Consider the following 23,389-nt stretch of genomic DNA (forward strand, 5'->3'; position numbering starts at 1 on the left):
GCAACAGTTCGTCTTCATTCAAACAGTTTGTTCCTTGGCCTGCAGTCCACAAATACATCGATTGCACCAGCCAAGATCCACAAGCTGCCGTGTGGCGTTCAGACCGAAGCCAATCAATTCCCACGTTCTAATTTGCCCGATAATGAACACGGGATGAAGGGACAGTGCCACTGCCTCAAAGACTTCATTCTCACCATCGCCTGTCACTTCTCATCAGGCACTTAGGAACATTAAGTGTGAAGGCAGAAAATGGCAGACACATCAATAGTTATGTAGAGGAAGATGGGACGGATCATTAGTTGGCAGGTGGACGTGAGCGACTGTTTAAGGCATCCCCTGTGACACTGAATATGACCAATCATTTAATTCAGACACAGTGGGTTTAAAGTGCCACGTTATTATTTTCTTTATTTTTCACATTCACAAAGGGACTCTGCAGGTTTCTTTCATTTGATTTAGTTTTGATTCCACTGAATTTGCAAAAAAGAAATATTCGAACGAAGCTGAGTCATCCACTCAGCAGTGCGACAGACTTTTCTGCTGCAGGACTGTCCTTCCGCTTTGTTAAAAAAAAACAAAGAATGACAAGTGTGTGTCCCTCACTGACATCTGAATGACTTTCACATGAGGATCCCGAGCATCAGACGCCATAAAGCTGCTGATTTTACCCTGCTTATCCTATGTCAGTCATTCTGCTCGCTCTGAAACGGTTCGTCGAGAGGGGCGAATTCAAAGAGTGCAGGGCTGCCCGCATCCCCATCTTTCTGTGTCACCTCTGAGTCTTGGTGGTGAGCTGGCACGGGTGACCGATGTCCCGCTGAGTCGGTGATGAGCCGGGGTTGAAGTATTCCTCGGCCGTCAGCGCCGCTGGGTTTGTCACTGCGGGGGCCGACATCTGCGTCACCAGGGCCTGAAGAAGGCAGACAATGAGTGAAATCAGCATTAAAGATCCAGATGTCACCATTATAAAGGTAGAGAGCCTAAACAGCATGCGTGCAAGAATCCACACAAGGCCACGAGTCAATAAGAATGACTCAAAGATTGCTCTGCAAACCAGTAGATTTGGCTTTTCAAATTGAATTTGCTTTTCGGTTTTGTGTTCGGAGAAATCTACTCAGTTTTCAAGGTTCTCCTTTCATCAACTGAGGCTTAGCAAACACTTCAGCTGGAAACAAACGTCAAACTGTAGGGAAACAAGTGTCACTGACATAATAACGTAGCATTTATCAATTAAAAGCTGATTACGGGATTATCATCGGTCAAGGCAACACATTGGAAAATTGTGACGATGGAAAAAGGAATGAATCACCAATGAAGATTTTAATATGTGTTCATCTGAAAGGACAAACTGCTTTCTCCGTCAGCTTCCCATTTGCTTTTCTATGTCTAATTTGCATTGTTTGACCTTGTTATGCCGGCACAAATCTTGCAGTGTATTGGAAAAAGCTGCACGGATTAAGCTTGAATGGCGAATTAAAATCTGTTTGTGAATCAGATTTGTTTTTTGTTTTTACAAGAACTGCAGCCTTTAAAGATTTTCTAATGATGTATCCTAAATGATTCACTTGTTAACTTTTTATGCTGTTCATTTTATTGTGAGTCTCTTCTGAATTTGAACTCGTCAGTAAGAAATGCATTATCATCCAAATATCAAATGACAGTATTTTTGTATGGATGTATTAACTTATGCGCATGGTGATTGATCGACACAATGACACTTGTCATGCATTATTACAACCCTCCCCAAAAAATTGAGGCCATTTCATTGTCATTTCAGGAGTTTGACTTTAGGATATCAGTCAAGAGAATTACGCCATTACTGTCACAAGCTGCCGAGTTCATGAGGAGCCGGATGAAAGAAATACTGCAGGTTGCAGTTGATAATCAAACCCAATGAGCCTTCAAGTCTGAACCCATGCGTCTCTCTCAGAAAAGCAGGGTATCCCTGCCTAAGATAGGGAGCGAGAGCTAAGTCACACAGTTCATGTGGGTGAGGAGCAGGCTGAGCGGTGGAGCAAAACTCTCTCACTTGTGGTCGTGAACTGCGGCTCACGAATGAAGGAATGGTCTCACGGCTACAAGCAGCTGAAATGAGATTTCTCCACAGGGTGGCAGGCGTCTCTCTGAGCTCGATCATCCAGGAGAGGCTCAAAGTGGAGAGGAACACACTGAGAGGAACCAGCTCAGGAGGTTCAGGCGTCAGATTACGACGCCTTCAAAGGTCCACCAGGCACATCCAACAGCGAGGAGGTCGGCTCTGGACCCACTGGGGAGATGATATCTTTTGGTGGGTCTGAGAGCACCTTTGGGGGAACTGGAGGAGGTTGAGGTGGAGAGGCATGTTTGGGCTTCATTGTTCTACTAAACCAAACACCTGCACAAAATTTCTGCGAAGAAAACATCAAGTTCCTCTCTTGTTTCACAGACGGTGTTGTGCCAAACAGAAGAGGTGAGAATAAGAAGACGGGATACAGAGAGAGTAGAAGGACTGAGGTGTGAGTCATAGCTGTTCTCCAGCAAAAACAAATTATTAACCATGATCAATATCCGGCAGCGGGTTGGAGCATCTTGAGTGACTGTTTTATGCTACTGGACTGCTCTCCTGGTGACACGAGGGGATTTAGCAGCTGAGATTCACACACCGCTTGTCCAGTCACAGAAGAGGTGATCGGAAAGGGACTGTACCTGTAATAATACTTCACTCAAGCTGGCTGTGATGAATATGATGACCAAGTTTAATCTATTTCAGCAGTGGAACCAGGTAAAAAAGAAAAAAAAGAAAAAGAAAAATCTTGTGACTATAATGGAAAATGAAAATGAAAACAGAAAATGAAAACAGAATATAGAATTGCAGCTTTACTTTGTATCCCTCTACGAACCAGCAGCCCTGCAAATTACATTAATGTCTCCCTGGATTCATGTGACATGTGGTGAAGATTGTTAGGATCGATGCTAAACTAATCATGCGTGTAAATGTGTTTGGTTTGTATTTTTATGTTTGCCCTGTGACTGGACTGGCAGTTAAGTGTGGACTGCTGACATGTCAAGCACATGAGCTCTTCTTTAAAAACCATGTGGTGATGGAAGCAGTCTGTAAGTAGTATTGGGAAATAGTGTATAAAATTATTTTCTGCTCATTCCCATCCTCAAGCAATCAGACAACATGTTAGATGGCTCTTCACCTCTCAACTTGGTAGGAAACAGGAATCATTGAACAGATTTCAGGAATAGCTTTTAACAGAATACTAAACTTTTGTCTATCTTTCATTCTGAGAGGCTTTCTTATTTGTATTTTTCATACTCATCCTATCAGTGATAATTGTAGATGAGGGATGCAATAATAATCACACCTTTTTCTGAACTGTTCACACAGAATTTATGTGGCATCCAGGGTTGTTACTTGTATGTTATATGATTTCCCCAAGCTTGTATTGACTTTGATTAACATTTCTGCGTAAATCATCCAATCTGCGGTTGGATTGGTCACTTTTTCACTTTGACTCATTAGCTTCTTCACGAGATTGCCAGATACTATAATTAGTTGCTAAATGCTGCATGAGCTATTTTTTTTTCCATGGATGGATGGAAGCTATAGCATACACTGAAGCATTAAAATATCGATGTTATATTGCAGTCAAGAGAGGTAGGTATAAAAAGTAAAAAGTACAAGACAGAGTATAGAAAATCATCGAAGCGACATAGTAAGCTCCTGTGTTGTGCGCTCACCCCATTGTTAGGCCCAATGTGCTGCTCAGCGATCCCCAGGAAATTCTGAAGTGGAGTTTTCCCGCCTGTTCAGAGACACAGCAACAACAAGGTAAAACAGTACAACAGTCATAAAAAAGTCGTATTAAACCTTCCTGTTACTTTGAGTTATTGTGTTTAGATTACAAGAGTCTCCCAAAGCCATTGAAGTTAATGCTTGTTTAGCATGAAGTCAGGAGATCATGTATATCAACTTCATTTATCTGGACTATAACTTTACTCTTTAACGGTTGGCTTGGTTAAAGTTATTCCAGTAGTGATATGAAAACATCATTCAAGGAATAATAAGGAATGAAAGATGAACAAAAGGAACCAGTCTATCTCGTATCTATCTTATCCAACAGTTCCCCGCTCTGCAGATGATCTCCTAACATTAAAACTACACTTAATGAGGTTATGGTCAGTGATCTTGCTCCCATGTTTCCTCTTCCACATTGAGTCACCGCTTGCTTAATACGTCGCAACTTCAAGCACCCAAAATTAACCTCCTGATATACAAAAAGAGCAAAGCTATTAAAGCCATAATTCTAGGAGTTCTCATTCGTCACTTATCATTATTATCATTTCCAAGCTGAGCACTTCTGAACTTTCAGTATGTTAATAGTCGTTCATCTGTGGAAACATGTTGTGGATGATCTATGTTGCGACGGTCTAACAAAACAACGAATAAATGCTGGTAATACCAATACTAATACCAATACCAATTCTAATAATTGTTACCATTTAACATCTGCTCCACTTCCAATGGTGTCACGTGACTTTCCTTTTTTTTCATATTCAGTCCATTCAGCACTTAAACTCTAAAGCGTTGGGCAGATTGTATTTGTGGTTCCCTCAGCAGCACTTTGGTGGTGTTGAGTTTGTTTCTATTCTGCCAGTTGTTTGGCTTTGCCCTCACTCTGCAGATTCTTTATCTCTAATCCAGTCTGATTTGTAAAAGGAAAAGTATACTTCACACTTGGATGTACTTAACTCAAGGTAAGGTTTATGTCTAATCGAATTGAAACAAACTTAGGTATTCATTTATAGAAAATGCCTGCGCTCCTATCTAAACACTGGTGCTCAACAAACAAATCAACTGGAATTAGAAGGTTTGTTAACCTCCAACAAAGCGTCACGATATACGAGTGTGAGGCGCTTCAATAAGGCAGCTGATTAAGATTGTAGACAAACTTTCAGCGGCTAATGCCTAACATTAAACCCAGTAAAGTGGCTTAGGTAATTTCATGGGATAATTTCTGTGTTTCGAACAAGAGGTTTGGTTGGTAAGGTGATGGAGAGTGGAAAGCAATGCCAAGAAGGCAAGTCAGGCATTGTTGTTCATTAATAAATATTATGCACTTTTAATGGTATCCCTGCAATCAATTCATAAATGAAGTTCATTAAAAAAGAGGAAAAAAATCTGTGCAACACTCAGGTTGCAGTAGCTCTTTGTAGTCCTAAATACCCAAAACTGGTCAGTGGAAATCAGTCAGTGTCTGAAATAGACAATTTGTTTCCTTTCTGTGGCAGCCTTGAATAAATATTAAGAATCTTGAAAATTAGCTGTGGATGGTACTAACTAATGAGCATATTAATAACTGAATATTTCATTAAAGTTAAAGGTAAAATGTGTATTCATCTCTCGAGATGATTAAACATTTTTGAAAGACAAAGTAGTTTTGTAGGAATTTATAGCAAACAATAATACCTACAGTTGAATAAGTACTAAAAGCAGAGCAGAGGTTTCATCATTAGTATCAGAGGGACTGCAGTGTGGGTTTTTATAACCAGCACTAGAATTTTGATCTGTGGCCATCTAAACTATCATCAACTGCTGCTGGACTGAAGATAAACCTTGTCCGTGTCACTCTAAGTATATATACAGACACAGCACTTAAAGATTTTTACAGCGTTAACAAAATGATGAAAAGTAGCAAAAAGAGAAGAGCAAATGGAGTGAGTCATTCGGGAGTCGGTGTAATACTTCCCAGAGCACTCTCCTGCTGCATATTAGCAGAGTGCAGTGGGGGGGACTGTGACCTGGGAGGGTGGATCTCTCAGAAGAGCCTGTGATGGTTGATCCTGGCTGACAAGCGGCAGTCCGGTGAGGAAAACCTGCTAATCCTGTTTGATTTATGATCTGAACCAGAAAACGAGATGGAGCCACCGAGCGAGCGTTGGCGGCTGTGAGCCTCGAGGTGAGCTCATCGAGCTCAGGTGAGGGGAAGGGGGATTACTCATCAGCAAATCTTTTTTTTTTTATTGTTTATTAGACATGTTGTAGCACTTTGTCTGAAGGGCTGACAACAGAGAGGTGATAATGTAATGGAAGAAAAAAAAACTCAACCTCTGGCATACACACAGAAAAACCGCCTCAATTGTCCAAAAAGGTGACCATGCAGTTGTCCACAAAAGAAAAAGTGACTTACCTTTCGTCTTATTTTTGTTCTGGTCTGACAGATGATCTGTTCTGGTCCTGGTGATGAGCTCCACATTGGATGCTGCGAACACCTGAAACAACACAACCTTGACTTCACTTCGTCACAACCGTAAAAAATATTGACCTCACAAAAATCAATCATTGCTTTTCTTTTTGCTCACATACTGTTTCACTACCATTACAACTCTGAGTGCGCCTGTGCATCGCTGCATTTCTTCAACAGGATTCTTCAAGAGACCATGAAAGATGAAACACTTCTTAAAAATTGAGCAGCCGGCTCATTCTGAGTGCACGCTGGAAGATGGGAGTGAGAGAAATGAAGAGCTAAAAAGTGTGCAGGAGTATCGCTTCTGCACAGGAGTTTTCTGTGTACTGTTGATACTCTGAATCGATGAAGCAGAAAACAGTTGCTCTTCAGGCGGTGCTGTGACAGTGCGGAGCCCGTCTGAAGGGCTTTTAAAACCACCAGTGAGAGATGGTCCTGGGTATCTCCCATCGATCCCTCCCGGGGGGGGGTCAAGAAAACAAACGAGGTGAAGGTAATGCTTGTGTCTTCTTATAGGTTCATTTGAGAAGCCACCTGGTGTTTTATCTGCTGGCGAATCACTGGTTGACGGTTAAGTTTAAAGGTGAGGTTCAGACAACTTTGAAAGTTAAACTGTTCGGGAGAGGGGAATATCACACACTTCGAGAGTTTTCCTTAGGAATCAATTAACTTTCTGCACTCTACCTTGGCTTCGTATCCATTCACTGTCTCCGTCTTCTCACTCCTCCAGCCCAGGATGCCGGTCTTATTTCTGCAAGAGAAACACAAGATCAGTTCTCTTTGGTCCCCGATACCTGCCCCTTTTGAGTAGGTGATACTCAATAATGAATGCTGCAGGCTGGAAAGTGAAATCAGCCAGGTCCCAGCAGACTGTAAGTCATCAGACCTGTGTTATTCTCCGCAGTATGTAGCCTGGAAACATTGCGTCACTTGTCCTTCTGTCAGGGAAGATCAGCAATCGGGTGTGCAATAAGGAAGTCTGCCCAGAAGTTAGTGAGGCATGCCACATCTTCATGATCTATTTACATCACTGAAATCCTTGTAGGACAGAAGCTGACAAAGATTTAAAGGGGACACCCTGGACTGGCTGCCTGTCTACGGCAGGAGTAACACATATGGACACACGCAGATCGACACATATCCAGCACATGCATGGCAGACAACATACCCTCATATATTAAGGTGTACTTGGCAGCTCAAGTACATGTTTACTTGAAGTATTGCACACATTGCATAGTTCTTCTCTCTTCTGCAAGGCTGTTCACCACTCAGTTCTAACATTCCATGGACATACACATGTTGCACACCGAGAACAACAAATTGATCTAATGGAAGCATGTGTTGGGATTATTGAAGAAACTCATAATACTTAAAGCAGACCCACACAGGCATCGTAAAACAAATTGCAAGTGAAAAGCAAAAAGCAAAGTCACATCAGGAAGGTTTGTATGGGAAAGTGCTTTTTTTTTTTTTACTCCCATGCACGCGCGGACACACACACGCACGCACACACACACACACACACACACACACACACACACACACACACACACACACACACACACACACACACACACACACACACACACACACACCTAGACTGAAAATCAGATTACAGGGAGAAGCTATATTATACCAGTTTCACTATCGTGTGCAAAGGATTGCAGACTTGGTATAAGATTGATGAATAATTAATAATTCCATAATGTATCTCGGGCTGCAGTGGTTAGAGCTCCCGCTACTAAATATGAACGGTATCTCTCTACTGTACTTAATGTGAGTATTGGGACTAAACTAAATGAAACGAAACGAAACGAAACGAAACTAATATGCAGGCTCCAAGCTGCAGAAATGTTGCATTGTGATAAATAATAAGATTTACCACTGATCCAAAGACAACAGATGAAGTGGCTTTTTTTAACCCACATTCGTCTGAAAGTGATATTTCAAGATGTTCCAACCAGATTTTTTTCTTTTTTTAATTCAATGAATTTCAACATTTTCAAAAATATTTAACAGAATCAAAGTTAGAGTTGCTGGTTATGCTTGGAGCATATATACTGGAGCCCCTCAACTGGAATCATTCTTGACCCACGTGTTCTAGCATTTTAACCATATTGTCATAAACACGATATCCCAAATCCTCACCAAAGAAAACCTTGTTCTTAAATCAGGCTCTAAAGCAGTAAACCTGAAGCAGATTCTGCGCTCGGCTGCACACACGGGTTTTAAGTCAAGAGGCAGACCAAGGGTGTTTGACAAAGTGGTTGGCTAAAGCATCCTAAATAGATTATTGGCGTGTAGACAAGAGTGCTGATGGAGGGAAAATGCAGTGAGGTGACACCGAGGTACAAGTCTGACAGGGAGATGATTGCCTAACCCACCATCACTCCTTCCCCAGAGTGGTTCTCACTCACTTTTCATTTCTTTACATTCACTTATTTGTGCTTCTCATATTCATCATTACATTTCCCGTCTGACTATTTTTAAGTCATGCCCCAAAAGCCATCACCTGTTTTTGGCTTTCTTATTTTGCGTCCCTCTCCAATTGTATTGTGTCCCATTTATCTTTTTCTCACTGCACATCATCCCTCTGTTCTTGCTTTCTCCCTATGCATCCAATTTCTTACAATCTTTTTTTCCCTCTTTCATTCTTTTCTCTAACAATGTCTCTCCCCAATATCCTTCACTGTCCAAAAGATCCCCTGTTCAGGGAGTCTTAACTCGCCACGTGACCAGCATAAAATAAGTTTTGCACTCTGCGACCCTGCATGGTCTCTCTCTTCTTTCCTTTTCTCCGGCTTTCCACTTCCTCCACGTCCAGCTCTGTGTCGCTCCTTGTCACCTGCCGTCTTCTCGTTCAGCTATCTGCTCCTTCATCTCGGCACGCTTTGCCACGTTTAGTTTTTCGGACGCTGGATGCACAGTGCCTGTAGCTCAGTGGTTCCCTCACTCCAAGCTAAATCCTGCAGGTTTGTGGCGATTTCATCAACCTTTGCAGCTCAAAACAGCCATTTATTACTAATAAAGTAAACCTGAGTTTACCACTTCACCTCATTTATAATTTTTGTTTATGCATCAATTTGCACCGGAACATGACATGTCTGTATTTCTGAGGAACACAATGTATTTGATGAGCCAAAACTTTAGTGTTTGTGAAACTTATACCTGTTGTGGTTCGTTGCTGTCTCTTTCTGTGCTGCTCGCTGAGCTGACTGTAGAGTTTTATCCTCATCGGATGCTATTCGTAGAGCTCAGCTTCTATTTCACTAAACTTCTGCTTCCTGCAGGCGGAGCTCCTCATCAATCTGAACTGACTCAGTCCTTCAGACAGTATGAAAAATGTCCAACGGGGAATTACAATGTTTTTCCATAACCACTGTCGCTATGTTGCATGAGCTGCCTGAAATCATGGTTACCTTTACAGTATGTGTCTGTTGCTATTTGTATGTTGGTCATTTATCCCTGAACTTTATTGCTTCTTATTCTTCGCAGTGTTATTAACGTATAATTTTTAAATCATTTTTATCATTATTATTATTATTATTATTATTATTTGTTTTATAACCACAGAGTATATTCTTCCCAAAAGATAATGATGCTTACAGCTCAGCTTTTGTGTCACAGAAAAATACAGCTACCCGAACACGTAAATAACACTGGCCTTAGAAAGGAGAAATGCCATAACCAGTAATGCAAAAGTTACACTACCAAATACCTAGTTGCTTTTTAGTATTAGTACCGAGTGAGTTTTCCAAAAAGCACCTTGCCAATGTAAAGAAGAAATAATTTTCAGTAGCTATTAAGACGCTGGACTCATCCACCATCACTTACAATGCATCCATGTGGCTCTGAAAAAGTGTTGCTCAACATCTCAATTGGTTAATTGTAAAGTTTTGTCTGTGTGACAGAAGCTCCACATCTGTACAAACAGCATGCCATCTGCCAGAAGCTTCAAAGTGAAGAGTTCATTGACAACCAACAATTAGCTCTCAGTGAGTGTTTTGGTGTTCCCACTTGCTGCCAACGCTGCGGCTTCTGTTTGTGTTTTCCTTCATTTTCTGAAAAGCATTTTGACAGCTACCAGAAAGCATGCCTGAACTTGTTCCACTCAGCTGTGGGAGCCGTGTAGGAGCGAGAGAGAAACACTGACTAAAACTCAACTGTGACAACAAAATAGCGATTTTTCTCCACAAAGACAACGAGAAGAAAAGGCACAAGACATGAACAGAAAACACCTTGCGGCTAAATTGCATCATGCTCTTTTAAAGCTTGTTAAACTGGCTCATTTATTGATTGATTTTCTAATATATAACACCATATATATATATGGTGGTGAGCATTGTTGGAAGCTGAATAGTAGTTTTGGGTTCTGACACTAGCTCAAGGCGACTCCAGCTGCTAAAATCCAGCGCATAATTCATCTGCGTCAGCATAGTGTCTGACCTCTCGAAGGCGATGTTGCGGGTGTCGAGCTGAGTCGTCACCACCGGGGCAGACAGCCTGGCTGCGACCTGCTCATCACTGGGCTGCACGGCCCCGAGGAGGCCCAATCCGGCAGAGTTGCTGCTGCAGGCAGCGCCGGTCCGCCGGCCCGGAGAGAGCGCGGTCAGGGACGAGACACACAAGGTCTCACAGAACACCAGCTGTCGGTCGTGGTCGACCTCCATCACCTCTGCACTGGAGTCTGACAGGACGGGAGGGGCAGACGCAAGGGAACAACAATGATTAATTTAGCGAGTGAGAAGCAAAAACAACACACTGATAGAGCACAAGATGTCCACAAAGGGAATATAAAAAAAAGTGTGTGGAAAGCTCAATATCAAGCTATATTCAGCTTGATATTGAGAACTTGCATGAAGCCGGAAACTGGGTGTGCAGGACACTGGCCATCCAGCTCCAGAACTGAATAGCCCTGCACTACATCCTTATTCCACTTTATAACAATTCAGGACAAACTTCTCACCTTGTCCTCTGAAGATGAAGCTCCTGTTTCCTCGCTGCCAGGTCATCTGCTCAAACCCCATCAGGGTGGTGTCAACACGGAGACACTGGCCACTCTTCCACACTCTGTACGTGTCACTGGGACAGATACGAGACACCAAGGGCACTGCGGACAAACAGACAAGCAATAATATTACCCATTGAAAAAAATCCATCTACTTGTGGTTTTGTGAAGCACTCTTGATAAATTGAAAATGCTGTTGAGGGATAAAACCAAAATCAGGAAAAAAAAAAACTGCAGGGCAGGAAGTTTCTAAGTATCATTGCTCAATACAACAGGAAGACATTCACATCTTTGGCCCCAGAGGAAGACGTTAACGTGATTATTTATGACTGCCTGGTACTTGGCCTGCAGGACTGACTGCAGGGAAAAGACAAAGACTGAACTCACCCCAGCTGGTAAACTCCCATTTCATCTCCACATAGAAGTCCTGGGCCTGGAAGGAAAGGCAGGGAGACAAATGAGAAAGCAACAGGAATTGATAAAGTGGAAGATATAGTGATAGAGTTTGGGTTGATTTATGAAGGAAGGAAAAAGAAGGAGAGTGAACAGTGATGGTGCTTCATTGTCTGAAAGAAAGAGTGTCCCATGAGGACAACCATTATATTTTTAGATGGATGTTTTTCGCACAGACTGAGATTAGTTTTGGTTGAAGGAGGAGTACGTTTGAAGGTAATTATTGTGAGTCGACGAAATGTCCAAAGAAGGCAAGGAATACACAGCATGGGTCTTTGTATATGTTTCTTTGTGGCGGTTCTAAATCTGGGATTGCAGGCCTGAGGGGCTTTCCCTACTTCATAAGGTCAGAATACACTGCATGAGAGAGAGAGAGTGTGTGTGTGTGTGTGTGTGTGTGTGTGTGTGTGTGTGTGTGTGTGTGTGTGTGTGTGTGTGTGTGTGTGTGTGTGTGTGTGTGTGTGTGTGTGTGTGTGTGTGTGTGTGTGTGTGTGTGTGTGTGTGTGTGTGTGTGTGTGTGTGTGTGTGTGTGTGTGTGCGTGCGTGCGTGCGTGCATAGGAAATAAAACATGATGGACAAACATGTGGGTGAGAGTAGCACAGCAACAAGGTGCTTGAGTGCCAGTGCCATCTTGGTGTTTATTTCCAAAGTGTGAGGGTGTGGCATCTCCCATGTGGCTGGGTGCACAGAATATAGTGTGTATGGGTGTGTCTGTGCATTCACCACAGTGCTTTCTGGAGAAGCTTAAATGTGTCAAAGCCATTGTGCTGTTCTTTACACCCCGAACCATCCAGCCTCGGCTTGTCCATCACTTACTACTGTGCCTGGAAACATGTCGCTCCTTATACTTAAAACCCTTCGGGGAATAGCGATGACTCAGTTTACCCAGCGACAAAGCAACATGAAGACACTTTCCCTTTGCTATATTGTAAACAAAGTTCTGAAAATCTTCAAAAGGAATATTGGATTACAAAACAAAGATTTGAATATTAAACAGATTAATCTACATTTCAAATGGCTGCTTTTCACCAGCACCCCCCAGCCAAGGCCCCCTCTGGATTACGGTTTGTAGTTTGCCTGTGCTTGTCTTGTTATGCAGCATGAACACATGTATGTGTGTGGCCACTGAAGTGCCTAAATGTTTTCTACATGCATGTGTGTGCATGTGATATCCCACTTGGCGCAGCCGCTCCAGCAGAACGGGGATGCCCGCCAGTCTCTTGGCGGTCCTCTGGTAGTCACGGTAACGGAGCACAAGACGGACCAGCTCCGGATCTCGGGTGCTCACCGCCTCCTGGAGAACTAAGAGAAAAAGACGAGGAGTGCGACGAAGAGTAAAACAGAGCCAATCACTCAAGCCTCATCTAAAATTTATGTGCACGAGCAATTTAAGGTGGCAGCGGGAACTGCCCAAACCGAAGTAGGGCAGAGGAAAAGCTCGTGCGAGCAATTAGTGCGACTCGCCCGTCATTTGTCAGCCCGCCACTCTGCTGTTAATCTTACAAGCTGTTCTGCACTTGACCAATCACACACACACACACACACACACACACACACACACACACACACACACACACACACACACACAGGTCGCTGTGTACGATATTAAGACAAGATGATTTACAAAAACAGTAAGAGTAGCCTCGAGTTGCCTCTGCTCATTGCCAGTTGGGAACTGCTCCGGTACCCAGTGACTCTTATCCGTATAAAGAGCAAATCAGGAATGACCAGTGAGAATTAACAGATATTTTGGAAAGATTTTAATATGCAATATGGCAGACGTCCAGATATGACTGGAAAAGGCACTTCAAAGTTTTGGGAAAGCAACTGAAAAAGTGCAAGTCCAGATCAGGGAACGGTTCAAATCAAGCATTGACCTAACGGAAGGGATCGGATAAGTTAAACATCTGTAGACAAATAATTACAATCCTCTCTTTAGTTGGAAAGGGTATATTGAGGTGAATTAAAAAATCTACAGTAAGCTCAGGAACAATTCAGGTGTTAGAAACAGAAAAATATGCAAGCTTAAAAATTTGAGCGAGTTTGACATGAGCCGAATTGTGACGGCCAGACGAAGGGGTCAGAACATCTCCAGCTCTTGCGGGATGTTGGCAGCGTGAGGAAGCTGAAGCAGTGAAACGGCGACACAACTCACTGATGCATGTCGGCAGTAAAAGCTGAGTGGATCCAACAGACAAACTCAAATTTGTGCAGAAGTTGCAGCCACTTCGAACATAAAGGTGTAGGAATACACAAGGGGTTGAATTTCATTGCGCATGGTGGGAACAAGTACAGTGTTTCTGCCAGCACAATTAATGTTTGCAATATATGTTCAATAAAGACAAGGAAGACAATATAACATATAGCTTGTGAGTCATTTGTGTGAAATGTAAAAAAGGATGCCAACTTTCGAAAGGGTGCTCGTTGAGTGAATGTAAGGATAAAAAGAGAAAGGCAAAAAAAAAGGATTTCATACTATTTTGCACCCAGCGCCACGTCTCTTCACAACATTTGCTCAGTGGCAGTAGAAATGAGACGTCTGGCAGTAGTTTCGGGAGTTGTGTGAAAACATTACAAGCAGTTTCTCTTTTCGAAACACATCCAAGACCAAACAAAGAAGGACACAGCCACAAAAGACAACCACAACCAATGAAACTGAAAGCATTGGAATCGTGGTGGAGAATCCTGTGCAAATACCGGAGTTAATATCACATTGTAAATCATTAGAGGTTTATTGTAACAATGACGACTGTCAGAACCCAATCTTATAATTTGTGATTTTGTCTTTCTACATCTACAGGAAAGTGCATGCATCCTTGAAATAAAGGATAAAACACATCTGCGACCCTCAAGGAAAATGCTTCTTAGTTTATTGGCTGCAAGTAACAAGTAAGAGCAACCAAAAGACAAAACTGCAAAAAGAGTAGAAATGGATCCATCTAACTTGGGAACTACAGTAACTAATCACCAGGTCAGCTGAGAGGCCCTGGTGAATGTTCCAGATAGGGATGTGGTTATAGCTGCAAAGCATCTATTTGAGGTTTAGCGCCAGTGTCGCGTTGATCATTTCATACGCCATTTCTGCTGGTTAGTTGGTTGACGTAGATCACAGCAGCAGTCACCCACAATTTCTGACACTCTCTAAATTTTATCGCGGCTTGTCTTTGGTCACAAGACCATGACAATGGGACCTGTCTGACAGCACGACATAGCATGTTACAGTATTTGAGCATTGCACTCAGTAGGTACCTTACATGAACATTGTGGAGGTGAAGTTTAAAACCCATGCGCAGACTCACCAGTCCATCCATTGCGGTTCTCCTTGCTCACATCGGCTCCGTGCTGCAGCAGGACCCTGGCACAGTCCAGGTGGCCCAGTGTGACAGCCAGATGCAGAGGGGTCCGTCCCCGAGGGTCCAGAGACTCTAAATCAGTCTGGATAAAAGTAGAAGAAGAGATGGAGGAGGTGTTCAAAACACGGGGGAGGAGAAAGAGGAGAAAAACATCTGAAAGCCAGCAGCTGTGGAGGGAGAAGAGTGTGAGGATTCAGGTTCCTGTTGTGCTTTTCAGGCGTAGAAACAGGGAAATCTGACAGAGATGAAAACGTAGGAACAGACTGTGACAGGTGATAATTGAGCCATTGAGATGGGCGCGCGACACACCCCTGAATTTTTCCCCATGTTGGACGTGTTGAGATCAGTATTATCTGCTCTGTTAAACAAGCTTCCACGCTCGCACATTTCTTTGCAGCCTTCTGTCTACTCCTCTACAAAACTTGGAATAAAGTTCAAAGTTCAGACAAAGCTGCCAATTTGGCAAAGAAATAGAGGTACGTTGCAGAAAAGAGCCGCACTTTCCTCAGCGTTCTGTGTCACCCTGCAAATACAACCAACAGCATCTTAAAACCTTTTTCAGCCTCTTTTAAAGACCATAATTACGTCTTGACATTGCACGCCGACTCTCACATCTGCTCTGTATTGACAAATAAGTCGACTCGACGATCTCTTACATCGATTATCCAAATCCTGTGAAATACTGAAATGACAATAATCATTGCATGGGCTTCTAAATAACCTGTGGGGCATCAAAAGAAGGAGGGAAGAAAGCTCCTGCTAAATTTAGAGAGAAAGAATAGCAAGGTTTTAAGGTTCATTTTTACATTGATAGAAGAAAATGTGACTCACTCTGCATTATGACTTATTTTTTTAGAAACTACTTCTGACAGTATCATGCACATGAAACTTGTCATCTAATTAATTAGCAGCCTGAATTACCTTAATTTAGCATGAAACGTAGAAGTAGGAGGACACAGTTACCCTTTGTCAACATAAAAATTAATTATAGTAAGAATGACACTTGAAATCACAAATTTTTTTAAAGCCTTTTTTAAGCTCCAACACTGAACATTTCTCTGCATCTAGGAAGCTCAGTGTGCCGATCATACTGATGAGAAAGCACATTAGACAACAAACCTGTGTAGACAGAACATTTGTCGGCAAATGGTGGGTTGAAAGCTTCAGTTTAAAAAAAGATGTGGGATATTATTGTGGATAAGAGCATGGCTGTATGCCAAAAATGAAACAAATAACTTACATTTCACCAAAGCAATCAAAGTCTTTGGTGTGACCTCAATGCAAAACATGTTGCCATGAGCAGACACCCGAACTTACGTGAATGGTTTTCCTACAGCGACATTTAAAACAGCAAACATTGGAAATGTATTGATTCATATACCAACATTTGTTTAAACTAAAATAAATACAAAGTACTGGTATGCCATTCATATGTTATTGATTGTGACTAATTGAGAGTGTTCTTGTTCATTTCTAATGTCGAAAGAATTATGAGACCTAAGAACATTTATTGATGTAAAAATTCTGACTTTTCAGTCATTTATATCGTAGGTCAGACCAGCTGAAAATCACTGGTTGAATCATCAGCTCTGTGTTATACTTTAAAGCCTTTTTCTACAATCATTGTCTCATATTTTGAACTGGAAAGTATCCAAAACCTACCCAATACTTTAAAGTATAATTGTAAAATGTAGGGAAAATAAAGTCTGGTCGGTTAATATGCTAAAGTTTATCCAATATTGATCTTTGTACAGATGCAGTTTGAGACAAGTTGTGACTTATGCAGGATAGCGTGTCGATATTGATCAGGAACAGTAATAATGTATTGTATGTTACCATGTCAAACAGTGCACATATGACATGGAACATGCTTCTGAATACTTTAGGTGTGTTTTGTACACCTGATCTGAAGTCACACACTAATCTAACCTTTTGCTGTCCAAGCCGCCCAGTGTTAGTCCCTCAAGAGGTTCTACGCACCGTTGCTTGGTGTTGCCTCTCTCTGCAATGTGCTCTTTCAAAATCCGCAGTTTTCACCACAATGATCTCAGATCTCCCCCACAATTCAACAGAGCTGCTGACGGCCACTTTTGTCAAAAGTGTATGTGGATCCAAGGTCAGTCCTGTCAGTCCATTGTGGGCCTGAATTCTAATTAAGGATTACTCTCGGAGGTAAGCGTAGTGTGTATTCAATAAGGACTTCAAAGAAGCTGCAGGAAATTATTTCTCGGAATTTGGTAAGTATTGCATGTGAAGTAGTTGTCGAATTGTTGTGTTGAAGTACGGTTATTTTATCAACAAGTCCAATATCTATACTGTATTTGAATATAAATACTGGGTAACTGCAGCTGCAAAAACTTTAGGTAGGACTCCTTATTGATCCCTTAGCAGTGGTGATATAGGAAATGTACTGAAGTTGAATTTTTGAGCAACAGAGAGTAGCACAAAGGAATAAGAAAAAAAGCAACTCAGTCTGAGGTACCTGCCTTGAATATCGACTGCGCTCTGCGTATAATATCCTAATAAAAACTGACTGGTAGCAGCTGTCTAACATAGGTCACCTGTTTCCAAGAAGCACATATTTGGAGCAGAGACTGAAAGACTCAGCAGTTACATTATCAATCCGTTACTGCAGCCCATTGTTTCTCCTATTTGCAAGGGAAATGAAGCAAACCACATGGGAGACACACAAACATGGAGGATTGTATGAATGCAAATGGAGACACAGAAACACACACGCAAATACTTGGATGCACAAGGACACCTACCCTTTTAAAAGGTATTAATATGTACTGACTGGAATTCAATAATGGGCAATGTCACTGTAGAATCTTAAAATTTCACAGCTCTCAGCTTCCCACAGTTTTTTCTACAAGCATCCCAAAAGAGACAACATTTCTGTTGTTAGAAAAAAGCCCAGGCAGCAGAAACGTCCCTTTTGCCAGACAGGCAAATGTGAAAAGGGGGAGCAAAAAAAAAAAAAAAGGAAAAAAAAGAGCAATGATTGTACTTGTGAGTGATGGTTACAGTTCACAAAGACAATGGCGGAGGAAAGAGAAGAGGCGAGTGAGAGGGAAGCTGATGGTGACAACAAAATGAGGGAGTCTCTCGGGAGGCCTGCAGGCCGGGGAATCGACGGAGGGAGCGAGGGATGGAGCCTCAGAGCAACTTGGAAGAAAGAAAGTCAGCAGTCAGCTTTGTCTGTGTGTGCCGGATAACAAACAGGGTGCAGGTGTAACAAGCAGACGGTGCCACTTCCAAGCAGTGCGAGCGTATGTGTGTGTTTCACACGAGCGTCGGCTCGAAGGACACTGCAGACGACTTGTGCTTACGCGGCAAAAGTGTGAATAACTGACAAAGTCACGTCACCCCCCCTCCTACCCCCCCCCCCCCACCAAAAAACATATATATATATATATAAAAAAAGCCTGGAGAAACATGCCCATCACTTAACCAATACCAGAAAAGGAGAGGAGCCAAGTGAACCAAACAGCTGAGCTCATATAATCCATGCAGAGCGTACCAAGGGCAGTGGTTTATATGCTCAAATGTCCTTGTGTTGATCAGGAAGGGGTTTGCATTTAGGTGCATTACTATGTTGCTATCTTGAGGCAGGAGGAAGCAATGGAGCCACTGACGGTGCCTTTCAAAGTAATGGGGGAGTGGGAAAGTTACAAAACATCTATATGAGAGCTGTGTAGCTATAAGAATCCAACTGGGAGAGTGAGGGGGTTTCAAGCAGCTCCAAGAAGCAAAATAGACAGAAGCAGCATTTTTTTTTTTTTTTAATTGATTTACTCATATTATCACAGTTAAACTGAAATTTAGGTTGATAATATTTTTATATGTGCGGACTCGAAGGCTTTGAGAAATATTGATTCTATAAGTATAATGTTTATTGAGACAAAAAAAAAAAAAAACAGTATTCCAGGTTGATATTTTGATGAAAGCACAATAAAAGCAGGCTGTGTGTCATTTATACTGTGTGTGTTGTCAGCTCGCCGTGGAGAGACTCGATGGCTGTACAAACATGAAAAGGTGGGAAGGATGTTCTCAGATTTTCGCTTCATCAGTTGTTTCTATCACTTCATGCATGTAAAGAGCTATTTCCTGTCCGCTACATGAGCCATGTGGCCTGCTGCAGGGGAACCACACTATAAATGGGACTCACATATATCATAGTATCCGTTTGCTTGATTTTTTTGGGATGTCATGACCCAAATGATTCAATGTCTAATTTGTAAGCTAAATACTATTTCAAACATAATCCAAATAAAGTACTGTTAAATAAGTAATAGAATAAGTTCAAAATAAAATAGGAAAAAAGAATTTCCCTTATTCTTCAAGTCAGAGAAAAAACAGTGAAGAAAGACTGAAGGAGGAAAAAAAAGAGGAAAAAACATAATTTTTCTGTGCTAATGGGAGATATGATAACTGGAGGGAGATGGAAACAAAGGGAGAGGACAGCCAAAGAAGAGGGAGAGGAGGATGTAGAAGGAGACAGCTTGTAGGGAGTGGAGGATGCTGCCAGACAACATTGTGCACAATATATAACCCCGGGATGGCGGGAAAACATCAGAGGAACACACCAAACTGTAGCTCGTGAGGCCCCAGTCTTAGTAAGGCAATAATTAAAAATAGAAGAGGAGAAAACACTTAACCTGTCTTCTTGACTCACATTGTTTTCAAGTACGCCTATGTGATGCATTATGCTGCAAGGATTGCTGTTTAACTTGCAACAGCTATTAAGTCACTGTATCAGTTCTCATGAAGGCATGAAAGATGATTTTTGTTTTTGCTATGATATTCAGCTTTTGTTGTTTCAGAACTTTTATCTTATTTAGTAAAGTCTACTCCTGTTGTGCATCATGAACTACATTACATGCAGCTCAGATATTCTCACCGTGGAGTCTCCACGTGTCATTTTTGGAGCTTTTAATGTCTTTGTAAAAGGTAAAAGACACGTCTCAAAGGACCCTGGCGTCTCCGGTTTAGACTATTATTTTGGTCCAGCAGTATCTTCAGCCTGAGCACTACTTCATAAAAAAAAATTTTTTAACTAATGTGGCAGTACAACATCTAACCCTTGTCAAATCTTCCAAATATGAGTCAGTACATGTGAAATCTGTTGTGATGACACCTTCAAGCAGAATCAGAAAACAGCGTCAGTTTCAAACTGTGGCCTCTGTGGTTTGCTTTGGTTTGTTTTCTCCAATTTACATCAGAAGCGGTTGGGATGTCGGGGAAAATGATGACAGACGGTGGTCAGAGTCAGCAGAGCTGAAGCTTCATTCATGGACTCAGGATGAACTCGAGATCACAGATTTCATTGATTGGAAATGGAGAAGGCCAAGTGCAGGAAAACAATTGTGTCAAATTTTCACCAAGCATGTCAATGAAGCACGCACTCATACACACACCTTAGATGCCTCATACACGCTGATGCCCCCCCCTCTCCAATCACAACATGCTGATCTGCAGACATGATGCCACACTTACAATGTGAACAAAATGTGGTTCAATGAAATAGTGACCGTCAAAGGAATAGCTTTGGATACCATTAAAGACAAATGCAGTGGTCAGAACTGAGAGAGACAGCAGCCAGTAACTAATGAGAAGTGTATGCCAAATGCTGCTGATGCTGGCTCCAGCCGAAAAACTTCTACATTTGGTATTTAGTCAAAGAATTTATGGTCTCATATTTTAAATAAAATATGGGCGAACAGACAAATGTTTATTTAATTATTTTCAAAACCACAAATTTACAGATAATCACATCACATGTTGATTTGTTTTGAACATGACCAAGAAAAATAAAGACAGTGTTAGATCACGATGAAGCAGTGGCAGTGCGGCAATATGAACATCAGCTCTTCATCAGAGGAAACACTTTGGCATAGCAGGAAACACACTGGTTAAACAAATGTTATTTGTTGACAGAAGGCCTGTGGTAGCGTATAAAAACAAAAGCCTGGAAAATGAAGGCTGTCTTGCCAACATCATAAGTCCCAACTGCAGTTTAATTGCTGCAACAAATTTAAAATGTCTCTGTGAGAAGTTTAAGGCAGCACCGAGTAACAGGAATCAGCTAAATGCAATATGTGGTTTAAAAATGTTTCTTAATTCAACACTAACCCTTTTTGAAACATTCTCACAACAATTAAAACAAACTGGGACTGTACACCTCCTTGAACAATCTTCAGATATTTTTTTTTTCTATTTTTAGATTCAATTACTACGTATTGCAAAAACATTACCAACAGTCACCTAATTGTGTGTGTGTGTGTGTGTGTGTGTGTGTGTGTGTGTGTGTGTGTGTGTGTGTGTGTGTGTGTGTGTGTGTGTGTGTGTGTGTGTGTGGTCCTTTCATCCCAAATGCTTTTTTATTCACATCCGTACTAAGCTGTTGCAAAACAGCTTGAAACAACTGACCTGGATCTGTCAAAAGGGAAAGAAATCCAACTACTGTCTGATAATAACCAGCAAATCCATCGCTTCAGTGAACAATACATTCACAACATATATAGTTGATCAGAGTGGTATCTGTTAAACACAATGAAATTTATTATTTCCTTTAAGTATTTACTTCTAATCTATGCCAGACAGATTGATTACTCAATTAAAAAGATGTTTTGCTGCGGCTGCTACAGCAGAGAGAGTGAGAGCGTTTGCAGGAACTAAGTCTTTCATCGGTTTGGAGCTGCAGACTAACCTTTTGCTTTAGGAAAGGAATACAAATGAGTGTCTGTAATGTGCAGATAGTACAAAGCATTTTGTCTCGTAAGGAAAAGAAGAAGATGTGATGTCATGTTACTCCTTTGGTGTGATTCCTAACATCTCCTTATAAAAGTGGTGATAAAGTAAAAGACTGTCACCATCATCTCCATACATATCAAGCTGTTTTAGTATAATAAGAAACTGCTGTTATCATGATGACATTTTGCATTCATGAGATGTGAAAGTTATTTTTGTTAGCCCCGGGTTCATGTTTTTTTTTCTCTTACGCAAACATTTGGATTCCTTCCACGCTTAAATGCCTCAGTCTTCGGTTTGTACTTCTTAAAGCCTCAAAACTAAAACCTTCTTAATGTCCACATCTTACTTTAGCTCTGACTCCCTTTCGTCTCTCCGTAACCCGTGTCTGCTTTTCTGTCCTTTTTTAGGCAACCCTGCCTCAGTTTTATCCGTTCCTGCCTTCCCTCACAAGAAAAGTCAGTGGAAGTTACATTATTGATAAGCATCTCTATCTGTGGCATCTGCTCCCCCTCTCGCTCCTCCAACACCCCCCCCCCCCCCACCCCCCCCCACCCCCCCTCTTTCCCTCACTCCGTGTGTGCCTTGCTTGATGTAGCTTGGCAGGTACTTAGGCCAACATCAATCTTTCATATAAACACCGACACGCACGCACAAACGCACGAACGCACAATGGTGCATATACACATACAGCGTCTTTCCAAAAAAAATGTTTATGCACAGGGAGCACAGTAGCAGAGGGTGGCAATGGGAGGGAGGAGTATAAAAATAACTTTTCTTCCCTCTTCCCACCCCCCGCCCTTCTTTCTCGCTCCTGTGATTCTTCTGCCAGTGAAGACTTTGACAAACACGAGACTGCCATGAAACCCAGATTCATTTTGATTTTGACAGTGCTTCCAAAATGAAAGGACGGCACAAAAAAACCCTGCATCACGGACGACAGAGTGAAGGCGACACCGATGACCCCCGAGGAGGAACTAAAAGCTCAAACAAAGTCTTATCTGAACAACAGCCACAATTTGCTTCCTCTTGTGCAGGTGCATTGAAGGCTTTTGAATGTCAACAGACGAAATGAGACCAAATCATAAAGCGAAACAAAAAAAACAAAAAAAAACACTGACCCACATTCTAGCATATTTAATGACACTCTGTTTCACTGCACTTTCTTCCTGTTTACTGTCAAGCCCAATCGAAACAGATGGAGCTGCACACCGAGTGAGAGACTCGAGACAGAAAGCGAACGAGTACAAACAGAGTAGGATGCTGATGGACCTGTCAGAATGACAACAGAGGCGAACTCTGATAGCCACCCGAAGCTGCTTTCACCTGTTTGTTGCACTAAGCCAACACAGCTCGATGAAACACCAGAAAGACAGGCATGGAGACTGACTGAGGGGAAGAAAGAGAAATACAGAGTACTGATTGCATGAGCCGCACGCGCATTCGCATCACAAATATTTTGTTTGAATGAGGCAAATGGTGTATGAGCAAATGCATATTCACATAATGTTACTCATGTGAGAAATCACTGCTGCTGCTGTCTTTTGGTGGGAGGGAGAGAGGGAGAGAGAGAGACAGAGAGAGAGAG

At 41.9% G+C, this 23,389-nt stretch overlaps 1 protein-coding gene across 1 annotated transcript in view; it reads right to left on the bottom strand.

Annotated features, from left to right (window-relative positions):
- The window catches only part of ankrd13b (ankyrin repeat domain 13B), a 38,991-nt gene that overhangs the window by 7,138 nt on the left and 8,464 nt on the right, over positions 1-23,389 (bottom strand). Inside the window, exons 2-10 of the mRNA XM_080512458.1 lie at positions 14,995-15,130; positions 12,873-12,997; positions 11,629-11,674; positions 11,200-11,343; positions 10,680-10,920; positions 6,918-6,984; positions 6,177-6,258; positions 3,727-3,791; positions 774-910 (exon numbers count right to left, since the gene is read on the bottom strand). Of these exons, the coding sequence (XP_080368584.1) occupies positions 774-910; positions 3,727-3,791; positions 6,177-6,258; positions 6,918-6,984; positions 10,680-10,920; positions 11,200-11,343; positions 11,629-11,674; positions 12,873-12,997; positions 14,995-15,130 (1,043 nt within the window). The remainder of the gene's footprint in view (positions 1-773; positions 911-3,726; positions 3,792-6,176; positions 6,259-6,917; positions 6,985-10,679; positions 10,921-11,199; positions 11,344-11,628; positions 11,675-12,872; positions 12,998-14,994; positions 15,131-23,389) is intronic.

The sequence above is a fragment of the Blennius ocellaris genome (assembly GCF_963422515.1).
Source record: "Blennius ocellaris genome assembly, chromosome: 2".
Classification (NCBI taxonomy): domain Eukaryota; kingdom Metazoa; phylum Chordata; class Actinopteri; order Blenniiformes; family Blenniidae; genus Blennius; species Blennius ocellaris.